The sequence below is a fragment of the Haliaeetus albicilla genome, chromosome 20 (assembly GCF_947461875.1).
Source record: "Haliaeetus albicilla chromosome 20, bHalAlb1.1, whole genome shotgun sequence".
Classification (NCBI taxonomy): Eukaryota; Metazoa; Chordata; class Aves; order Accipitriformes; family Accipitridae; genus Haliaeetus; species Haliaeetus albicilla.
In genome coordinates this window covers 14,442,216-14,462,008 of record NC_091502.1, presented here as the reverse complement: position 1 = coordinate 14,462,008, position 19,793 = coordinate 14,442,216, and the positions used below count along the sequence as shown (strand labels likewise).

The 19,793-nt window shown below is 36.3% G+C and overlaps 1 protein-coding gene across 5 annotated transcripts in view; it reads left to right on the top strand.

The window, feature by feature from the left end:
- Nucleotides 1-19,793, top strand: part of CNTN5 (contactin 5) — a 672,838-nt gene that overhangs the window by 496,351 nt on the left and 156,694 nt on the right. For all 5 annotated transcript variants that reach the window (XM_069808329.1, XM_069808328.1, XM_069808331.1 and 2 more), the window contains 2 exons: nucleotides 337-540; nucleotides 16,367-16,469. In XM_069808329.1, coding sequence (XP_069664430.1) covers nucleotides 337-540; nucleotides 16,367-16,469 — 307 coding nt within the window. The remainder of the gene's footprint in view (nucleotides 1-336; nucleotides 541-16,366; nucleotides 16,470-19,793) is intronic.

Sequence of the window (19,793 nt, the reverse complement as noted above, 5' to 3'; positions counted from 1 at the left end):
CTTGACCCAAAAGATTAGAAAAGGGAATTATCTAATATTTTATGGGTGTTTTCTGAGTCTGTTGAATAATTTAATTATTTTTCCTGAACTAAACCTGTCTTCCCAGTGAACTTGTGGGTTTAATGCTTATGCTATTTTCAAAATTCCAAGGGGAGAAAAAAATTCTTCAATTATAAACCAAACAAATAAAAAGTTTAAAAATCCTTTAGATTTTTTTGCACTGGACTATTTAAATAAAGTTAATGAACACTTATTGGGTGTATCCATTAACATGATACAATATTGTTTCCATAATTACTTTCTCTTCTCTTTTTTTTTTTTTCTGTGTTCTTTTAGAGATCATCTATAGCTGGGTATTTAATGAATTCCCATCTTTTGTGGCAGAAGATAGCAGACGCTTCATCTCTCAGGAGACAGGCAATCTCTACATCTCCAAGGTGCAAACATCTGATGTTGGCAGCTATATATGCCTGGTAAAAAACACAGTGACAAATGCCAGAGTTTTGAGTCCTCCTACACCTCTGACACTGAGAAACGATGGTAAGAAAGGCATTATTTCTAGGTACCACATGGAAGCAAAAATACAAAGCCAAAAATACTCTAGTTAATTTAAGAACCATGATTTTATTGTTTTTCAATATATGCATGCATTTACTGCAGCAATCAGCAAAGGAAAGATGTTCATGGAGACAGTTTCTTTTAAAACATCTAACAGTTATGAGAATATTTAGACCTCCGAAGGCTGAGGTGCAATCTGACACCTCCCGATGTATTTTGTTTAGAACAGTTACTCCTTCGTGCTGTTATGGTGCTCCGTCACTGTCAGAGAGAAGCAAATCTCCTTTCTCAGTAATGTCTGTTTCTTCAGGGCTCAGTTCAGTTGCCTCAACCAAGTAGCCACTGCCACACTGAGATAACCTCAGGCATCTGAGACGTCCAGAGGGGACTGGCAAATACCACACAGGGCATACAGACCAGCATCAGGATGCCAGGAGATATGCATCTCAGATGACACAAGGCACACATCATTAGACAACTGAACAGAGGTTGTTTTGCTTAAAAATTTACCTGTTGCTGTACTAAAGACCTGTTACACTTCAGGCTCATATTCAATGCACTGATTAAGTACCACCAAGAACAATACAATAGCTTTGATTACAATGTTAGTTACCCAAGTAGTTTTGAATTTCAGCAAGACATAAAACTGCAGTATTTTTTCTGTAAATAAGAACCTAAATCTTATTATCAGGCTTGTGATTTTTTTCCCCAAAACTGAAAGAAAACACCTTCCAATAATATTTCTTATGGAGCAGTATGACATTTCAATATAAATGATATGTAACTGATTCTGTTGGAATATCTGCCTATAGAGGCAACTGTGTTATTTGCTCTTTTGCAGCAAAAAGATTTGTATTAATTACATTATAATTGCTTTTTGGTTTTGTTTTCTGTCAAGATAAAGTTATTTTTGAGAATGATTAATAATTCCATAAATGCCTATATTTTCCTTTTTTCTAATATATTCCACATTTAATGATGCTTTCTAGTTCTTCAGATATACATTTCAGCAATTCAATGTATGTGAATCCATACTTACATGAACCAGAGAGAGAGAGGGTAAGAGAGTCTGAGGCTTTTGTCTTGTTTATAGCTTTTACTAGAACTAAAACTAGTCCTGTGCTTTAGAAGCATTACAAAAGCTGGACTTAAACACAGATGACTTAGTTTAACAGAGTAAGTAAAAAATGTGTTCACAGATTAGAATGGAATTAAGTTAATGTTTATTCATCATAACAAGCTGAAATTTCTGTCTGCACAGCATGCAGCCTCTGCAGCAAAAAGCTGCATGTTTTACTGTATTATTCCCTATTTTGTTTTGCTGGTTTAGTACCTGTGCTAATTATTGAGTTCCAGGTGTTTAGTTTTACTGAATTAACATAGCAGACCTGATCTTTTCAATACCAACATTTGAAAATTTTAAAACCCAAACATTGACTGTATTTTTGATCAGTTTGAACTCTGACAAAAAAAGATAGAATTTTATTGTGATAGTTATTATTCATATCTTGCTCTATTGTTTTTTAATGACATTTCTTCATGCTTTTATTTGGTTCCAGTTTTGTGCAGAAATTCAACAGATTAATTATCCATATCTTACTAACAGTACCTAGGCACACAGTACAGTATAAGAAATGGAGAGAATAAATAAGGATAAAGGCAGCAGTCTACATCACTGCGCTAAGAAACAAAATCTGTGAAGGAAAACTGCACAGATTTTCTTAAATGTCAAGTGGGTAGTATATACCAGCCTCAAGCAAATTTGTGTTTCACGGCTGACTGTCATACAACTGTGATAATCCAACCTTCTGAACTGTGCTGGAGTATTGGGGAGGCATTTGCACATAGATGAACTGCTCCTCAACAATTTCCTGATTCATTTTTTCACAGGCATGAATTTCTACCAGGCTTCTATGCCTTAATTTTTATCTGTTCGGATTTCTGAAAAGCCCCTTTATTGTAATGGAGTTCTTTAGTATTTCTTAGTAAATTGTTTGCTTTCCTGTACGACTGAGCGAGTTTCTCAGTGAAGAGACCCAGACTTTCTGCCTAACTTTGCAGTCTCCATAAACTTACCTTGAAAAAATATTCAGGAATATTCTGGTTGTTAAATCATATTTATTATTTAGGACGTCTGCCTTGTTCTGCCTCCTCCACAGAATGCAGTAATATGGGCCTTTTAAAAACTATCTGGGATTGCAATTAAAATATTCCATTAATGGTACTGTACTTTTTCTTTTTGATAGAAATTGCTTTAGGTTATATTGCTTTGTCCATTGACAAATATTACAGGGCAATGACAAAATTTTAAAAATATATATACATTATACTCCAAAATGTGGGATAATATACCTGTCATAAAGAGGTGTTCATTAGAGTTAAAGAAAATTAGAGTAATTTGTGGAGAAAGAAACAGCTGAGGATGGACTCTAATAAGGAAGTGAGAAATTAAGAATGACATTAAAACAAACATCCAAGTACCTGAAAATTTACTTGACACTATGATTTTTAATATGGTTTGGATTTTTTTAAGCTTTTTGATTATAAATGAATTGAACCACTTTCAACTTTTCAAATATTCACTTAAGTTTAAAAATCATACAGCTTTCTGAGTTCTGATGATTGGCATCACAACTGACATTATCCTACGCAGTCAGCACATTGGTCAGAAACCAGAGGAAGAGCTTGTGGTTTTAAACAGTTTGTATAAATGGCACTAAATTAATAAAACAATTTATATAGTCTGTATTTTCTGGACACATGTATCATTAACTTAGAAATATTCTACTTGATATATTTATCATCATTCTTGGATTTTGATACATAAACAATACTGGTACCTAGGGAACTGGACAGCTTGTGACAAAAAACACTCCTATGACAACATTGGTCTCTATTTATCTATGAGGAAGAAATGGAATAATATTAAGGCTTTCTGTCAAACTCTGCAAGAATGTAGGAACTTCCTGGCCTTTTATTAATCTTTTATTTCTTTTGTGATGTGTCTCAAAGGGGAGCTTAACTCCTTGATATGAAGCAAATTAAATAAAAACATCAAGAAATCCTTCAATGGATTCTGAATAAAATGAATACCTCATTTTTTCAGATGTCCTTGACAATCAGTCATTTCATACAATTCAATTTCACTTCAAGCTGAGTTATAAAAACACTCTAAAATTCTATCTGAGGAGATAAAAAGTTTTATCAGGAAAAAAAATTATACATAATTTCATTAACTGCCTTTATAATGCATTAGAAAGTTTGAGGAATTATTTAATAACTGTTTACAAATAATAAACAGGGTTGTTAAAATGTAACTTTGTAGGCTTGGATACTGATTGGAAGCAGTAATTTATCTTGACTAATAAAAACAACAGAAAGCGTCTTCAAATTTAGGAAAAAGAAACCTAGGGATAAATAATCTTTGATGCTTGATAGCATAAGGCAGTTATTTCAAGTTCACACATTTTCATTCCAGTTTTTCTTCCTTTTTTAATCTTTTTTATTCTCTTGAAAAAATGTTAACTTTAACATTATTACTGTACAGGAGAGAATTAAGTAATTCTTCATTTTATCTCTGTGTAGATACTGCCTAGTGGTTTTGCTATGGTGAAATTTCCAGGAAAAAGAGAACTTGTACAATTTCAGACATCAGAGGGTACTTTCTAGTGTGTTCCAATAGGGCAAAGTAGTTTATACCTCAACAGAGGTCAGTGTATCTGACCAGATGTATTCTCATGTAACTGAATGCAGACCTTGACCTTCAAATTTATTTTCCGTGTCATTATAGTTCTGTGAACGGATTCTTGTCTGTCCTAATTCTATTGATTAATTCTATGTGATTAATAGTCTCACATAATGATAGAATATATAGTTATCAAGGTATTAAGGATGTTCATTTCTACTTTTCCATGATGGAATGTGTTCTGCATGTGTTTATTCAGGTGGAACTCTAGGATATGTTGTTTGAACATCATTGGGTTATCTAAAGATCTCTTTCCCATCATTAACAAAAGTTTGGAAGAAGTCATAATAATTTCCCTGATGGTGGAAATTAAGCAATAAAAAGGGCCAGTATAGGATAGTAAGGTAATAAATAATACATAAAAGTAAAGATAGAGCAAAAGCAACAGTTTCACAGACATAGACTATTTCCATCCCTGAAGAATGCTGATAGTTGTTAATTAGCTGATAATTAGCGTTAAAAAGTTTTGCTTAAAGATTAACCCTAATGTTTATGATCTGTCAGTTTTCCCCTTTCTAAAAATGCACAGATTTATTTTTTTCCTACTTGCATTACTAGTTTTGTCTTCTAATGTGTTTATTCATATGGAGCTGAACTCTAGAAGACACAAAGCATACCTGGATTGTAATGGGAGTTGAAAATACTTATCCAGCTGTGACTTAATCCTGACAGGTTTTCTAGAGTTTCCTACCTTGTAGGCTGCCTCCTTCATGTGGGTCATATAGCAAGATGATTAACTTACATTTTTAAGTGTCCAGTCACACCTCATACTTGAATTGTGCAAGTCCATAAAAAACTATGCAAGACTGGCTGGAAATTGTGGGAACTGCTCCTAATGCTCCGGGACAGAGCTTAAACCTGAAATAATCCTACTTTGATTTTTTCAAGCAGAGCCAAACTGGGCAAAACCAAGTTTGATCTCTAGTGGTATACAAAGACAGATAACACTGACAGAAACATCAAACTACTCAGAGTCTGCTCCAGGGGAAGGCTGATAAAATGGCAATGTCCCTGGACATCCATTAGTCTTGTAGTAAACATGTTTCTCCCCTAAAATTGTAGTGAGATATTTTAATGATAGGTCATTATGACACTGAAAATAAAAGACTTCCCACAATCTGCTTTTCTCTAATAAGAATACATCCTTTGTGGGTTACAGGTATTTTGAAGAAACACTTTTTGTCTGCTTTATTCTGGCTCTTGTGCTTAGACCCACTGCAAGGCTGTCAAAAATAATAGGATAAAAGTCAGGATTGGGGGGAGGGGGGGTGAAGTTGTTTGGTTTTGAGTTTGGTTTTTTTTTTTTTTCCCAAAATCACTCCATTTAGAAAATCTGTTACAGTCAGCACCAGTGGTCCTTTCTGAAAATCTATAGGTAGGCAGGAAGTTTTATGGAAGGCTCCTATACAATAACCCTTTACAGTGTGTTTTGTAAGGATTGTAGCATGGCTCAAACGCACTATCAAACAGCACACAAAAGTTCAAAGACACTATTTGTAAAAGATTTAACCTAAAAAAAGTCTAGAAAAAACATCCTGGGATGGTCTTTTGATAATATAAAAGGGCTGAACCCAGGGGATTATTTCAGGAGGAAAACTGGGAAAGGTTTGGAAAAGATTAGGTTCCAGCATTCAGTGTAGAACAAGATCTCTTACACTATGAAACACTTTGCTTTGAGTTTAGTTTACTTTGAGCTCTGTTAAGATACCCTCTTTCAAGGAGTTTTAATTGCTAAGTTTTCCCACTAGTTTATGGAAACACTATCTGCTGGAAATGAAGCTCTTGCTTTTTTTAATTAGCTAAAGTAATTTAAGATTCTAGACATATATCACCTTGCATATCTTTTGTACTCATGTTTTCTTGTTTTGCTTCTCCTCATGATGATTTATGAAACTATTACACGAAGGAAAGAGTTAACTGATCCATATACAGAGTATACAAAGCATAAAATAAATGAACTGGAGAAAAAATGTTCCACTAAATTCAACTCAGGATTAGGAATGATATTGCATTGAACTGCAGCTATTAAGATTTCAGACAAAAGTGTGTTGGTAATATTTTAATTAATGGTGACTAAATTAAAATTTGTGCAAATTGATAACTAAAATAACCTTTATAATTGTGAATGGTCTCAGATTATTAAGAATGGTTATACCTAACATCATGTATCTTACTGTCTCAGCATCTTAGATACAAATTCACAAGTGACTGCTTGCTTTTCAATCATGGGATATAGCATAATATTCAAATAAGAATGATGTGTCAGTTTGGTGTTCTTGTCAATATAGTGAAATAATTTGATTGTGAACAACAGGAATTTGCTTGAGATTAGGAGAGCAGTAAGTTTATAAGAGGGATGATTTGTTGCTGTTGGGTCTAAAACAATGGGTATTTCAATAGCTGTTGCTAATGGAGGAGAAATGTTAGTGTTAGTCTGATCCTTCTTATTGAGGAAATAATAGGTACTTGTATTTGCATGGTTATATGAAGAGTCTCAACTGAAAAACATTTTCCATTTAGGAAGCTTTTTCCAGTTAATTAGATAACAGTGAATATTAGAGCAACACCACTTTGTGTTCTAATTGATCAGAACCAAATGAAAAATTCCTCTCTGGACACTACAACAATTTTGACACTTTTAGTACCTAACTGGAAAGAGGATATTTTGTTTTCATCCTGTAGAAGAACAGTGCAGATTGCAAGAAAAATGGAGCTTAAGGTCATATCTGAAGTACAAACAATTATGTCATTTGCTATAGGATAAATGAAGTTCTTCAAGAACTGTTAACATGCCATCAGGAAGTTAATTAGAAACCCCATGAAAATACAATCCTCCTCCAAATCATTTAGATTAAATAATATTTTCCAGGTTTCAGAATAGCTTTTGTGAGCCTGACCTGGATGAACAGCAGGCAATTGGAAAGGAGGAACAATAAACATTGGCCAGCAATGCCTAAAAGAAATCTGCCACAGATTGCTTGTGCCAAGTTCAGCGCAATCTCCTCCCCCGTAAAAACAAAATGGAACTAAAAAAACAATGATAGTTATTTTGGCTTTTTGTTGACTCATATTCTTAGACTTCTCAAGCAAGATGGCATGTTGTCTAGTATAGTGGAGTCCTGATTTTTCTTGGTGTGTATGGCTGCTCAGAAAAATTATATATATACATAGTCAGTGAAAATGTTCAGTTTATCACGTTTCCATACAATGATATATGCATGAATCTTCGTACTGGAATGTTGTATAGAAGCCATTCAGATGGCCTCACTCATTCATCTCTGAATGTCCAAAGGGTGAAGTTTGGTTTCATCCAATGCCAGATGCGCTGAGTTTAACAGAAGAGCTTAGATGCTAAATTACATGTAGATGAGAAATTTGATGGATTGAAGTCTAAGTTATGACTCAGTAAAGACTTCTCTACATAAAGAGAGCCAACAATCTTGGTCATCGTTACTGTTTGATGTTTTCAAACACAGGTAAACAGAGATCTCTGCAGCCCAAACTGTAGACTAGAAATTGTGGCCTCTTGTTTGAAGAACTAGAGAAAATACCACTGCTCCCCTCATTGCTTATTCTGAGCTCACCTCATTGCTTTTGTGTCCTTAGGGTTTGGCCCCAGTTCCCTTTACTTCAGTCATAACACTTACAACTGGGAAAGAAGTGGGTTTAGTTGTATTTGCTGTTTAAGAGAGGTAGAAATCTCTCTTGTATGTATGACATACATACACAACATTTATTAGTTATAAATAACTCTAAAAATATTTTGAGATAGGAATACGATTTCTAGAAAGGGCTTTCTAGAGTTCAGAGAGTAACTGCTGAACTAGTGAAGTGGAATATAATATAAAGATGGATTTTAAAGTGGGAAGAGGAAACTTCTGTTTAAGCTTCAGTTAAACATTTTGTTTTGGTTAAATGTGACCTTCTTCTATGTTTATACCTCCATAATTAGAAATACATGAACAGTTCACCTCCTAGTTGTAAACTAAAGAAGAGTTGATTCCCTTCCTGTGGTGTATTCATTAAGATATTTTTTCCAGAAACTGAATTACTAAATTTTCTTTCATATTAGGATAGATTCTGGTAAAGACTTGTTTCCATCCAGTGATATGTGATAGGATTTTCTCTCTGAGTAACATATGAAAACATTGGTGGTACTTTAGTGTTCAGTGCATTGCAGAATGCAATTTCACATAAGCATTTTTAGGGCTTCTCAAAGGATAAATTTATACCTCAGAACTTGGCTAAGAAATCTCTAAGTGGAAGGAATATTGTGGACAGTTATCATAAAACAAACATACCCACAGTAAACTTTTAGAGACTTAAAACAGGTGCTGGTACTTCCATTTAGAATAAGATTAATAGCAGGTGAGTCAATAAATTCTTCCCAATGCATTGAAAATTTCTGCTGCAGTCAGGATGTAATGGTGGGTATCATCACTATATTCGAATTAATTTGGTTTGTGCTGTGAATTTACTGTCACTGTAAATGTGTCTATTCAGAGCTCTCTCTTCCAAATAAATATTTGGGGACATTTAATAGTGCAGGTCTTCAGGGAAAATGCTAAATATTCACTTGTCACAAAAAGACCGACACAATAAACAACCCTAGTTTGCATCACAGATTATTGATAGGAGAAGAAATTATACATGAACATTCTTGCCATAGTCTCTTAGTCAAAATTTTCTTGGGTTTGGATACATATTCACACAACGGATCATAATTACGGTGTAGTAGGAAACTCAATTTCCCATCTGTAAAATTATTAAAAAATTCTTATAAAGCAGGACAAGTTCACCACTCCTCAAGAGGTTTCCCAGAAATTGAGAGGAACATCCAAACCAATAAGAATGCCCAATAATTCTGTGATTAGAGCACTATCCATGTGATAAGAGAACTGGATTAACATTGCTGCACCATCTGATTAAGATCAGGGACTTCACCCAAAGCTCTCAGGCAAATACTCATAATCACTGGGGGTTGTATCTTTTGCTAATAAAATAATGGCAAGTATAAATCTGTGCCTAATCTTTCTCCTGAGTATAGGAAATCTGTGGCTTTCATATTCTCCCTAGCACTCTGATGATGTTTAGCCAGGAACCTTATATTCTTTTCTAGCTGCTGTCTTAAAAGCTTATCAGCCACTCATTCAAGTATTCCCTGTAACCTGTTCCATTCAAAATTAGTTTCTGAAGTAAGTTAAAGACCTATTACTTAAACAGTTTGAAACAAACCCAAATAATTTTAGCTGAAAGGGTTTAAGGAGCCATCATGGAAGTTTATGTTCTGGGAGATTCAAGAGGGTAGTTAATATCTGAAAGACTAATGGAACAGAAGCATTACCCTCTACATAGCTGGAGTAAGATGATGTGCCATGATTTCTCAATTGTCTGATTTTTTTTCCCCATGAAGGCAAAAAGCCTTCTTGTGTGGATATAGTCATAGACTCACAATTTTTCTACACTCTTCATTTGAGGTTGTAAAAGTCACAGAGTGAGTGGCAGGCTAAATGAAGAGGTAGAGCATTCCTTTTCAAAGTGATAATCACTGCTATCCTGTCTGTAGTTCTTTCACTGGTTCTTAGCTGAAAGGACTGACAATCAGAAACTGATCTTGCTACTTTATTCCATTCTCCATTTCCATTAAATGGCCCACAGGGGATAATGTAAACAGTTTTAGCTGTAGTAAAATCTGTAAATGTTTGAAATTTTATTACATCTATTCATGTGGTATGTAAGCACCTCACAACCAGAGTTTATCACATTACTGTGATTTAGTGAATTGTGTCATCTCTTTTTTTTGATGGAAAACTGAAATGCAGACAACACTGTAGCTAAGGGTTCATAGGATGCTTTGGTTAGTGTAGATTTGAACTCAAATCACAGATTTGCAGCCAAGTCAGAGGAACAACTTGTTAAATGAAAACACTTATTAAAATTAAAGCTGATTTTATGAAGATTTTTCCTTACCTGAGTTGGAGAATATGTAATAATAGCTCTGTGATAATTGCATTGTTGTAAAAAAATATCTGAAGGAGGGACTAGGGAAATCATCTCTTCTGTAAATATTGAGCTCCATTTCTGCCTGTGTAACTAACAGGCCATTAATTCTAACAAGGCAAGCTCTGCTTAGTCCTGGGATATGTTCAGTCATTTCAATCAGTGCCTTTTTCGGTAATCAGAGATACAACAAACAGAAGTGTTATTAGTGTTTCCTCTCAGAAGCAGAATGGACAGAAATGTGGAGAGCTCTCCTTCTCATACACACTGAAAGGACAGAGACCCAGAGACTGCAAAATGTAAGGTGGGAAGACTTGTTTCAGAATATAGCCCAGGGGTAAGATTAACTTAAACAAACAGAAAAGTTTGGCTTTTAACATCTTTTTTTAATCCCAGACAAAATTTCAAGATGTGATAAATTAGATTTATTTTGAAGCAGTGTGTTTCATACCAATTACAAATTCAGCACTTTCATACCCAGATCTGAACTCAGCTGAAAAGCACAGTTTGTGAAGTAGGGAGTGTAGTAAACTAACTAATTAGCCTAAGGAACACTGAATCATGGGGGTCTTCTCTGGGGAGGTAAAGGATTGTCTGAAAGGAGGTATTTTCATGGGAAGGCAGAGCGCAGTAGCGTTGAGAACGGCTCCCTCTTCCTCTATAGTACTCAGACCATGTGAGCTCTGTGATTTGTTAGCCGCTTGAAAATCGTATATTATGTTTTTATTCTGTGCTGATCAATTTTATTTATTGTTATATTTCATGTTTGATAACTGGAAATAAAAAATGACTAAGAGAATTTTTTATGGTCTTAACCAAAGCTCTGAAAGAGTCATTTATATAAGTCTGAGAGAGATTGATTCTAATGCACATAACTCAAGGCCTCAATATTTCTTAAAAGTTCAGGTTCCTTTTAGCACCTGATACAATTGAACAAAAAACTTGATGAAAATGCAGATGGTGGTTGTTTTACCATTACTGACTTATAGTGACCAAAACAGAAACTGGGAAAGATAAAGAGCCTGGAGGTACAACAGCCATAGCAAAGCAATTACAGTGTAACGTGGGAAGGTAAGGCCTCAATAATTCCCTTGATGTCTATGCAACTGTAATGGCTTCCTTGGTCTCAAAGATCATAAATAATAAGGATGAAAAATATCCCTTTGCAATAATAGACTTTTGTTTCCTAATTTTCATAGGGACACAAAGCAATTGCTCAGTAATTTTTCTACATTTTTCTGCCAGTTGCTGCAGGCGTGCTGCTTGCTAGTGTAACAATAACCCAGAAGAACAGGACATGGTACAAAGCTTTAGTAGATCGGCATTTCATTAGGAATATGAAATGATGGCATGACTCACAAAGAGCATTCAATGCTTGTACAGATTGCACCTACTAAAGGGAGTTAATGTAAGTTAAAAACATAAGATCTGAAAGATAGTATTGTCCCTCAGATGTGTTCATAAGTACTGTATTATTTTAAAGGCAAGAATAATTTAATCCTATTTTAAGTTGCATGTTTTTCTGGGCTAAAAAAGGCAAATGTTTAATAGTATATGACAGTTCAACACAATGATTTTCAGGAACAAAGTTTTACACAAAAGCAAAAAAAACCACAACTTTTTAAAATTCCTTCAATCACAAAACCTGTCAGTGCATATGCACAGTCAGAGATTTAAAAGGAACACCTCAGGAGTATGAGACTGCTTCATAAAACCTAAATGAACTATTTTCAGTAGTGTTCACTACAAGGGAACTTAGGGAGGTTCCCCTATCAAGACTGAAGTTCTTGCAATTGAAGTTTCAATAGAAGACATTTTAGAAGAAATATTGACATTACAAATACTGACAAATCCCCAAGGCCAAACTCATACACAGAAGGAAGCAGGATGTACCATTTTTCTTCACCAGGCCTCAGGCCCAGAAGGGGCATAGGTAGAAAAGGTGCTTTTTTTAAAAAAGTGACTCCTAGTAACATCTGAGGAACTATAGACCAGTAAGTCTGACTTTTGTGTCAAGTGTTTTGGTAGAAAATAAATAGAAAAGTACAATTACTAAGAATGTGTTTATCACACTACCATACAGTAATCTTACCATACAGTCATATAACATGAACACAGCTTTTAAAGAGGGAAATCATGCTTCAATCTGTATACAATTTTCCTGAGGAGTCTGAAAGAATATGAATAGGAATGGTCAAGGTAACATTGTGTACTTTCATTTCAAATAGCTGTTGACAGGGTCACTCATCAAAGGCTGTCCAAAAAATGAAATTCTCAGAGGGGTTGAAGGACAGCCCCATTTTGAATTAACAACAGATAAAAAAAAATCCACCTGTTGTAGCAGTATCTGATCAGTTTGGAGAACTGGGAGATTGCCAGTGAAGGCACAGAATACTTTTCTGGGACTTCACCATTCGACACATAAATGACCTGGAAGGGAAATGAACACAGAGCTAGAAAACTTGTTGATTGTTAATTATTAAAATTATTAAGGATAGTTAAAATTAAAACTAACCGTGAAGAGTTGCAAAAGGATATCATGATAATAGAGTGGATAGGTGATAAATAATGTCACCTGATACAAATTTATATAATACCTAAACCTAAAAATATGATACCTTTATTAGATATTATCAGTAAAGAGATTAGGGTGCCAATGTGGATGAACATGAGCTCTCGTGCAAAAAGGCAAATAGAACTGAATCATTAGGAAAGCAATAAGGAGCAAACAAAATCCAAAAAACCCCAAAACCCAACCCAAGAAAAAAACCTGAAAAACTGTGATAGAAAGATCTACAGCTTCATTATTGCTGTGCAGTTCTCATCTTCCCATCTCAGAATGATAGAATGGAACTTGAAACAGTGCAACATGGGCATGAAGAATGATCACAAGTTTATTAAAGATTCACTGTAAGGAAGGATTAATAGTCTGGAATTTTTCGGTCTGTAAAAGACACACCTAAAAGGGGATATGATTTATCTTATAAAATCATGAATGACTGAACTGAGATGAATCAGAAACTAGTATTCATAATCACAAAAAAAAAAGAGCCAGAAAGCAGTAAAAGAAGTCACAAGGAGTGTAATTAAATTATTAAATTTATTGACACAGTACAAAACAGTGGGAAAGTATTTTTTATGCCAGATTAGACTAGGAATGATTTCAGTCTAGGCTAGGGAAAATTTTCGTTGACTACAATTTGGTTGATGCCCTGACTTTGTTTTAATACCCAGGACACAAAGGTTAATGTCCTTTTTCTACGAAATAATATCTTTTAAGCTTTAATGACAGAACTGGTTCAGAATTTGCCTTTTCATACAAGGGGCAGTATTTCTCCACAGGTTCATAAAGCAATGTCAAAACATTTATTTAGTCATGTTTTTGAGGAAAAATAGGTCACTATTGCTAGTACATGTAATACTTGCATGATTATGTTCTTTAAAAGAAATCTACTGTTACTTATAAAATCACATTATTTATGGAATTACATTGTTTGAGTTAAAAGCATTTTATTCTTTCTACTTCTGTTATTTGAGTCACATATCAGACACATTTAGATTTTCTGACTAAACTTAAGCCCCCAAAGACATGTTTAAATGCATACACGTTTAGACTTCCTCCCAGAACCAAGTTGCAGGAGCCTGTGGGACAACGGAAGGAAGAGAGCACAGCCCCGCTGGAAACACCTGAGTCCCATAAGGAACAACTGAAGGGCTAGAAGTATATGTTTTACCATTTCAGCCTTATATATTATTTTTTTCTCTAATAGGTTGTGGGTTGTTTTTCCATCTATCCCTGCCAGCTGGTCTCTCAGCTGCAAATCTTATTCCCCTGCTTCCATGTTCCTCCTTATGCTCCTCTCTTTTCTCTTTCTTGCATAAGATACCTCTTTTCTCTCCTTTCTTTCCCTCCCTTGTTCCTATTTGCTTGCTCTAGGATTCTTTGGAGACTCTTCACAGATTTTTTATAAATTTAGACTAGACTTGTCTTGTTGCTACTATGTCCATAAATCAGATTTTATTGAGTTTTCCTCATCTAAAAATCTGAACAATTCTTACTTTGTTTAATATAGCTTTTAGTTCCTGAGTATCACTTACCCCAGTAGCCCATCTGCTGTCTAAGCAAACACAGCTGTTACAGTCACATTCTTCTCCTGCCGTGCTGATTATGTCATTTCCTCTAAGTCATACCAAATACAAACCTCTCACCTCGCCTTGTAAAACCTGTCTCCCTTCCCTGCTCATTTCTCATTTTCTAAATTCTTGTGATGTTCCAAAGCTGTCAGTCACTCGACATCATATTTCATATAACTCAATAGAGTTTCACATTCTTGAATGTTTTTCTAGTTGTATCTTACAGTACTAAGTGTGTTGTTGTGGTGGGTTGACCCTGGCTGAACACCAGGTGCCCACCAAAGCTGTTCTATCACTCCCCTCCTCAGCTGGACAGGGGAGGGAAAATATAACAAAGGGCTTGTGGGTTGAGATAAGGACAGGGAGAGATCAACTCACCAATTACCGTCACGGGCAAACCAGACTCAACTTGGGGAAAATTAACTCAATTTATTATCAATCAACCAGAGCAGGGTAATGAGAAATAAAACCAAATCTCAAAACACCTTCCCTTCACCCCTCCCTTCTTCCCAGGCACAACTTCACTCCAGGATTCTCTACCTATCCCCCCCAGCAACGCAGGGGGACGGGGAATGGGGGTTGGGGTCAGTTCATCACACGTTGTCTCTGCCGCTTCATCCTCCTCAGGGGCAGGACTCATCACACTCTTCCCTGCTCCGGAGTGGGGTCCCTCGCCCATGGGAGGCAGTCCTCCATGAACTTCTCTAATGTGAGTCCTTCCTGTGGGCTACAATTCTTCACGAACTGCTCCAGCGTGGGTCCCTTCCCCGGGCTGCAGTCCTTCAGGCACAGACTGCTCCAGCGTGGGTCCCCCATGGGGTCACAAGTCCTGCCAGAAAACCTGCTCCAGCGTGGGCTCCTCTCTCTCTCCACGGGGCCACAGGTCCTGCCAGGAGCCTGCTCCAGCGTGGGCTTCCCATGGGTCACAGCCTTCTTTGGGCATCCCCCTGCTCCGGCGTGGGGTCCTCCCCGGGCTGCAGGTGGAGATCTGCTCCCCCGTGGACCTCCCTGGGCTGCAGGGGGACAGCCTGCCTCACCGTGGTCTTCATCACCACGGGCTGCAGGGGAATCTCTGCTCCGGCGCCTGGAGCATCTCCTCCCCTCCTTCTGCACTGACCTGGGGGGCTGCAGGGCTGGTGCTCTCACATTTTCTTACTCCTCTCTCCGGCTGCCATTTCTGTGCCCGCTGCAACTTTTTTTTCCTTCTTAAATATGTTATCACAGAGGTGCTATTACTATCGCTGATGGGCTCAGCCTTGGCCAGTGGTGGGTCCGCCTTGGAGCCGGCTGGTGTTGGCTCTGTTGGACACAGGGGAAGCTTCTAGCAGCTTCTCACAGAAGCCACCCCTGTAACCCCCCCGCTATCAAAACCTTGCCACACAGAGCCAATACAGTTGTCCTGATAAAGTTAATCATGTCCCAAATTAAAAGGGTCACTGAAAAAGAAATAATTGAACTTTCTGTGTGTCTGCATATCTGTGTTTGTATCTCCGTACACAAATGCTCCTACATCATTTGAGTTTTTCTTGCTGAGCTTAGAAGGTACTCAGTCAAACACAGAATGATACATTGATTTATTTGTCATAATTGTCACTGCACCAGTAAACAAAGCTTTGGTCTATGAAAATTCTCACCCTTCTAAAATTGATTGCCTGCTTTAATCTTTCAAAATGTAAATATTAACCCATGTTTGAGAAAATAAATCCTTTTTCTTAAGCTCACTGTTGTGCTGTTGGTAACTCTGAAGAGCAGTTTAGAATATGTACTGGACCTGAGCAGAGCATATCAGCTCAAACAAGGCTATCTCCATCAATTACTAGCTTTACTGCAGGGCAGGTTCAAAAAGCAAGCCATAGGGTTTTTCTGTGATAATGTCAGCAAATGGAAAACTGATGATATTTCATATTTTCAACATTCCTTATTTTCTAGGTGTGATGGGAGAATATGAACCAAAAATTGAAGTTCATTTTCCTTACACAGTTACAGCTGCAAGGGGAACTACTGTTAAGATGGAGTGTTTTGCACTTGGCAAGTAAGTACAGATTCTTTCATAATTAGACATCATTGTTTATTAAGATGTGACATGCCTAATTTGTGGTTTCATTATTTTGCTGGATTTCATTTTCACAGACAGTCCTTATTTCACACTCAAAGTAACCAACTGACTAAGTAGCCAATTATGAATTCCCTGCCCAGCCATTTCTGTGGACAGTAATTCATTCAAGTTAAAAGACTCTGTCAAAATGAAAAGTAACTCTCTTGTAAACAAAAAGAGGGAAGTTTTTATATTGAAAATTTTACCAGACTCACCCATTTATTCACTGTGATCTTATAAATCAGTAAATTAGAATTTATTCTGCCAAAATATTATAGTTGAAGAATAAACAAGATTGGGGGGGGGGGGGGGGGGGTCCACCAAATGCATATTTTATACATGAAACTAAGAGCACAACGTTTTAAACATGTCCTAACACACTTTGTGGCAGTGCCAATTCTCTAGTTTCTACCTGACCTAATAGCACTACTAGAGAACAGGTGTTTAGTATTCATGTCAAGGAGGGTTTTATATGTTTATTGATAAATGGGTTTAGGCAGAGAAAGATTTCAGAAACACCTCTTTGCTATTTCATACAAATTAAATAAGAAATGATATTACTTCTATACACTATTAAGATTACAGAATGTAGGATGAAACTGATGACATTTCAATTTTACTTTGGCAGTTACTATTATTATTGCTGCCAAGAATAAGGGTGGCAAGGGTAGTATGAAGTCAAACAGAACTAAGCAATTCTAGTCATTGAAAGAAATTATTCTTTCTTCTGGACACGCATGTAGCTAAAAACAGGTGTTCCATCAGTGACATTTCACTAGACACATATAAACAAATATAAAGCATAGGGGTTTTTTTCAAAAATACCACATCAATTTCGGGGGGCAGAGGTGATGTGAGGGGGCATGTTGAAAGAAATCTTACTGTATTGAATTCTTTTCAGTTCCTTTTTATAGTGGTGTTCCTCTCAGACATCTCTCTCCCACCCCCCGAAGTCACGCTGCTGAATGTCATATATCCTGCTTGGTTTTCTATTTCATAGCTTATCAAGGCACATACAAGTTTCTTACAGCCTGGCTTTGATTAACAATAGTGGAATTATTTGTCTTTGTAATGCCTGTGGAGGAACTTCACAAATCAATTAGTGTGAGGAGTACCGTATCTTCCATACCAATTCTTCTTACTAATTTACTTAAGTAGGAACAAAACATAAGAAGAAAGGAATTTTAAGACAATAGTCTATTTTTCCTGAGGATCACCACTCCAGCTTGCTCAATAGGTTTTCCAGAGCAACCTTTCAAAGGTTGTCTCTCCTACCTGAGAGGACTTTTAAAATGTTTTTATAGTCATTTTGGCCTTCATGTATCTCTGGTCACTGGATTTTTTTGTTCAGATTTTTCTGTTAACAGTTCCTATTTACTGCTTGAATGAGATATGTCTTAAACTTGCTTCCCTTCTTGCCTGTTTCTCCTGTTTGACCAACATCCAGATATTCTCAGTAAGCAGGTCGACAGAAAGTATTCATAAATAAGTACAGAGAAATTCTGACAAAGTATTTTAATTTTATCTATTTACGCCCAGTGAAGTCAAAGGAGAGACAAGATACAGCCAATCCAGTCCAATGAAAATGTGGGAGACCACAGCCCACATATAGGGAGCCATTAGACAGTGACAGTGGCTTTTGCAAATTCATTCCCAACATGAATGTGAGCAGTAGTTTAGAAAGCAAACATGAGGGGAGAACTTCTGTAGGGTAAAATACAAGTCTTATGTTTTATATAGTAAGGATAAGGAAAGGCGACAGAGGATCAGAAAAACAATAAATTGAGAGATTCCCTGAAATGCTGAAATATATGAGGAAAAGAATTGTTCTGTAGAGGCTGGTGGCTCCAGGCTCTCTCCTATCAGCAACACTAACCAATTTTCTGCCAGGTCAATAGTTGGCAATGAGGCTCTTTTAGACTCTTGGCTGAAGCAGTAACCAATGTGTTAGTTCTTGTTTTCTTCATTTTGCTGGAATTAAATTGCAGTTGCTGACAGATTACAAGTCAGCTGTCACTTTCCAGTGAAGAGAAGGTATGCCACTTGTTGTCCTTCGCAACCATCACTGACAGGCAAGAAATGCAGCTACTGCTACCTTCCATCATCAGCATCCTGAGATTCAGTAAACTCTCTCAAAAAGAGCTAGTCACTATTCAGTCACATAAGGAAGGTGAAGGTTGACAGGAAAGGCTTCAATTACCTTATTTCCACGTTCATATTTGGTGCTAACCATTAATAAACGAAAAAACCAAAGCCACCTGAATGATCAAGGAATTTAAGGTTATCTAGTAAGTTGACCCCATTTGCTGCTATTGTAATGGGTGGCTATTTTTACCATGCACATTCCTTATCTTCTTTTTGCAGCCATTAATTCACAATCAAATCAGCTGAGTTGAAATCGCTTTCAACCTGATATGGTAATAATTACATGAATGACATTTCAGGCTTCATTTAAAACCTGGAGGCTGAGGTGGGAGGTAGAAATACATCAGATTTCCTATTCATTTTCATTTTCATTTTTGTCCCCCAATAGCTTGTAAGGATCTTTTCTCGTTACACTGCCATGGGTCCCCATTACCTAACGGAATCAGCAACTAATTTGTTCCTTCTTTATTTGTCATTTTGAGATTTGGTGTTTTGAATTCTTATTGTAAATAACACAGAAGTTATTACAGTCTCAAAACCAATATGCTGCTGGTTTTCTCATGCTTTAATTTAGCTGTCTGAAACGTTTGGTCTTCTCTCTCTGCTGTAATTGTGAGAATGACAAACGTTCCAGCGAGATTTCCTGAAGTAAGCATTTGGCAAATATTCCAGAAAGAGCCTAGTCTTTAGTTACAGATTAATAATTTATTAATAGTGTTTATTTAGAACTGCCAGTCACTATGGCTGTAGGAATTAAATAAATTGGAGCTGTGTAGCTTTTGTCTCCAAACTAAAAGCAAATGTCTTAATTGCTTGACAGAAATTCTCTGAGAAGAATTTTATTCTGACCCAAGCAATATATAGCTGGTACAGTTACAAATGAAAATATTGTGTTACTGATGACACTTATAAATAGACTTTGTTGTTGCTAAAGAATTCAAAGTAATACAGGAGTGAAATACCTCAAAATTTTGTTATTTGCATTAGATAATACTGCTTACAATGAGCATCAGTCATTGGCTAAGAAATCACTGCATATAGCCATGATTTACTGCTAAGGTACAACAGAAGACATAACAAACAGAAGAGGCAAATAAAATTTACTGTATTTTGTAT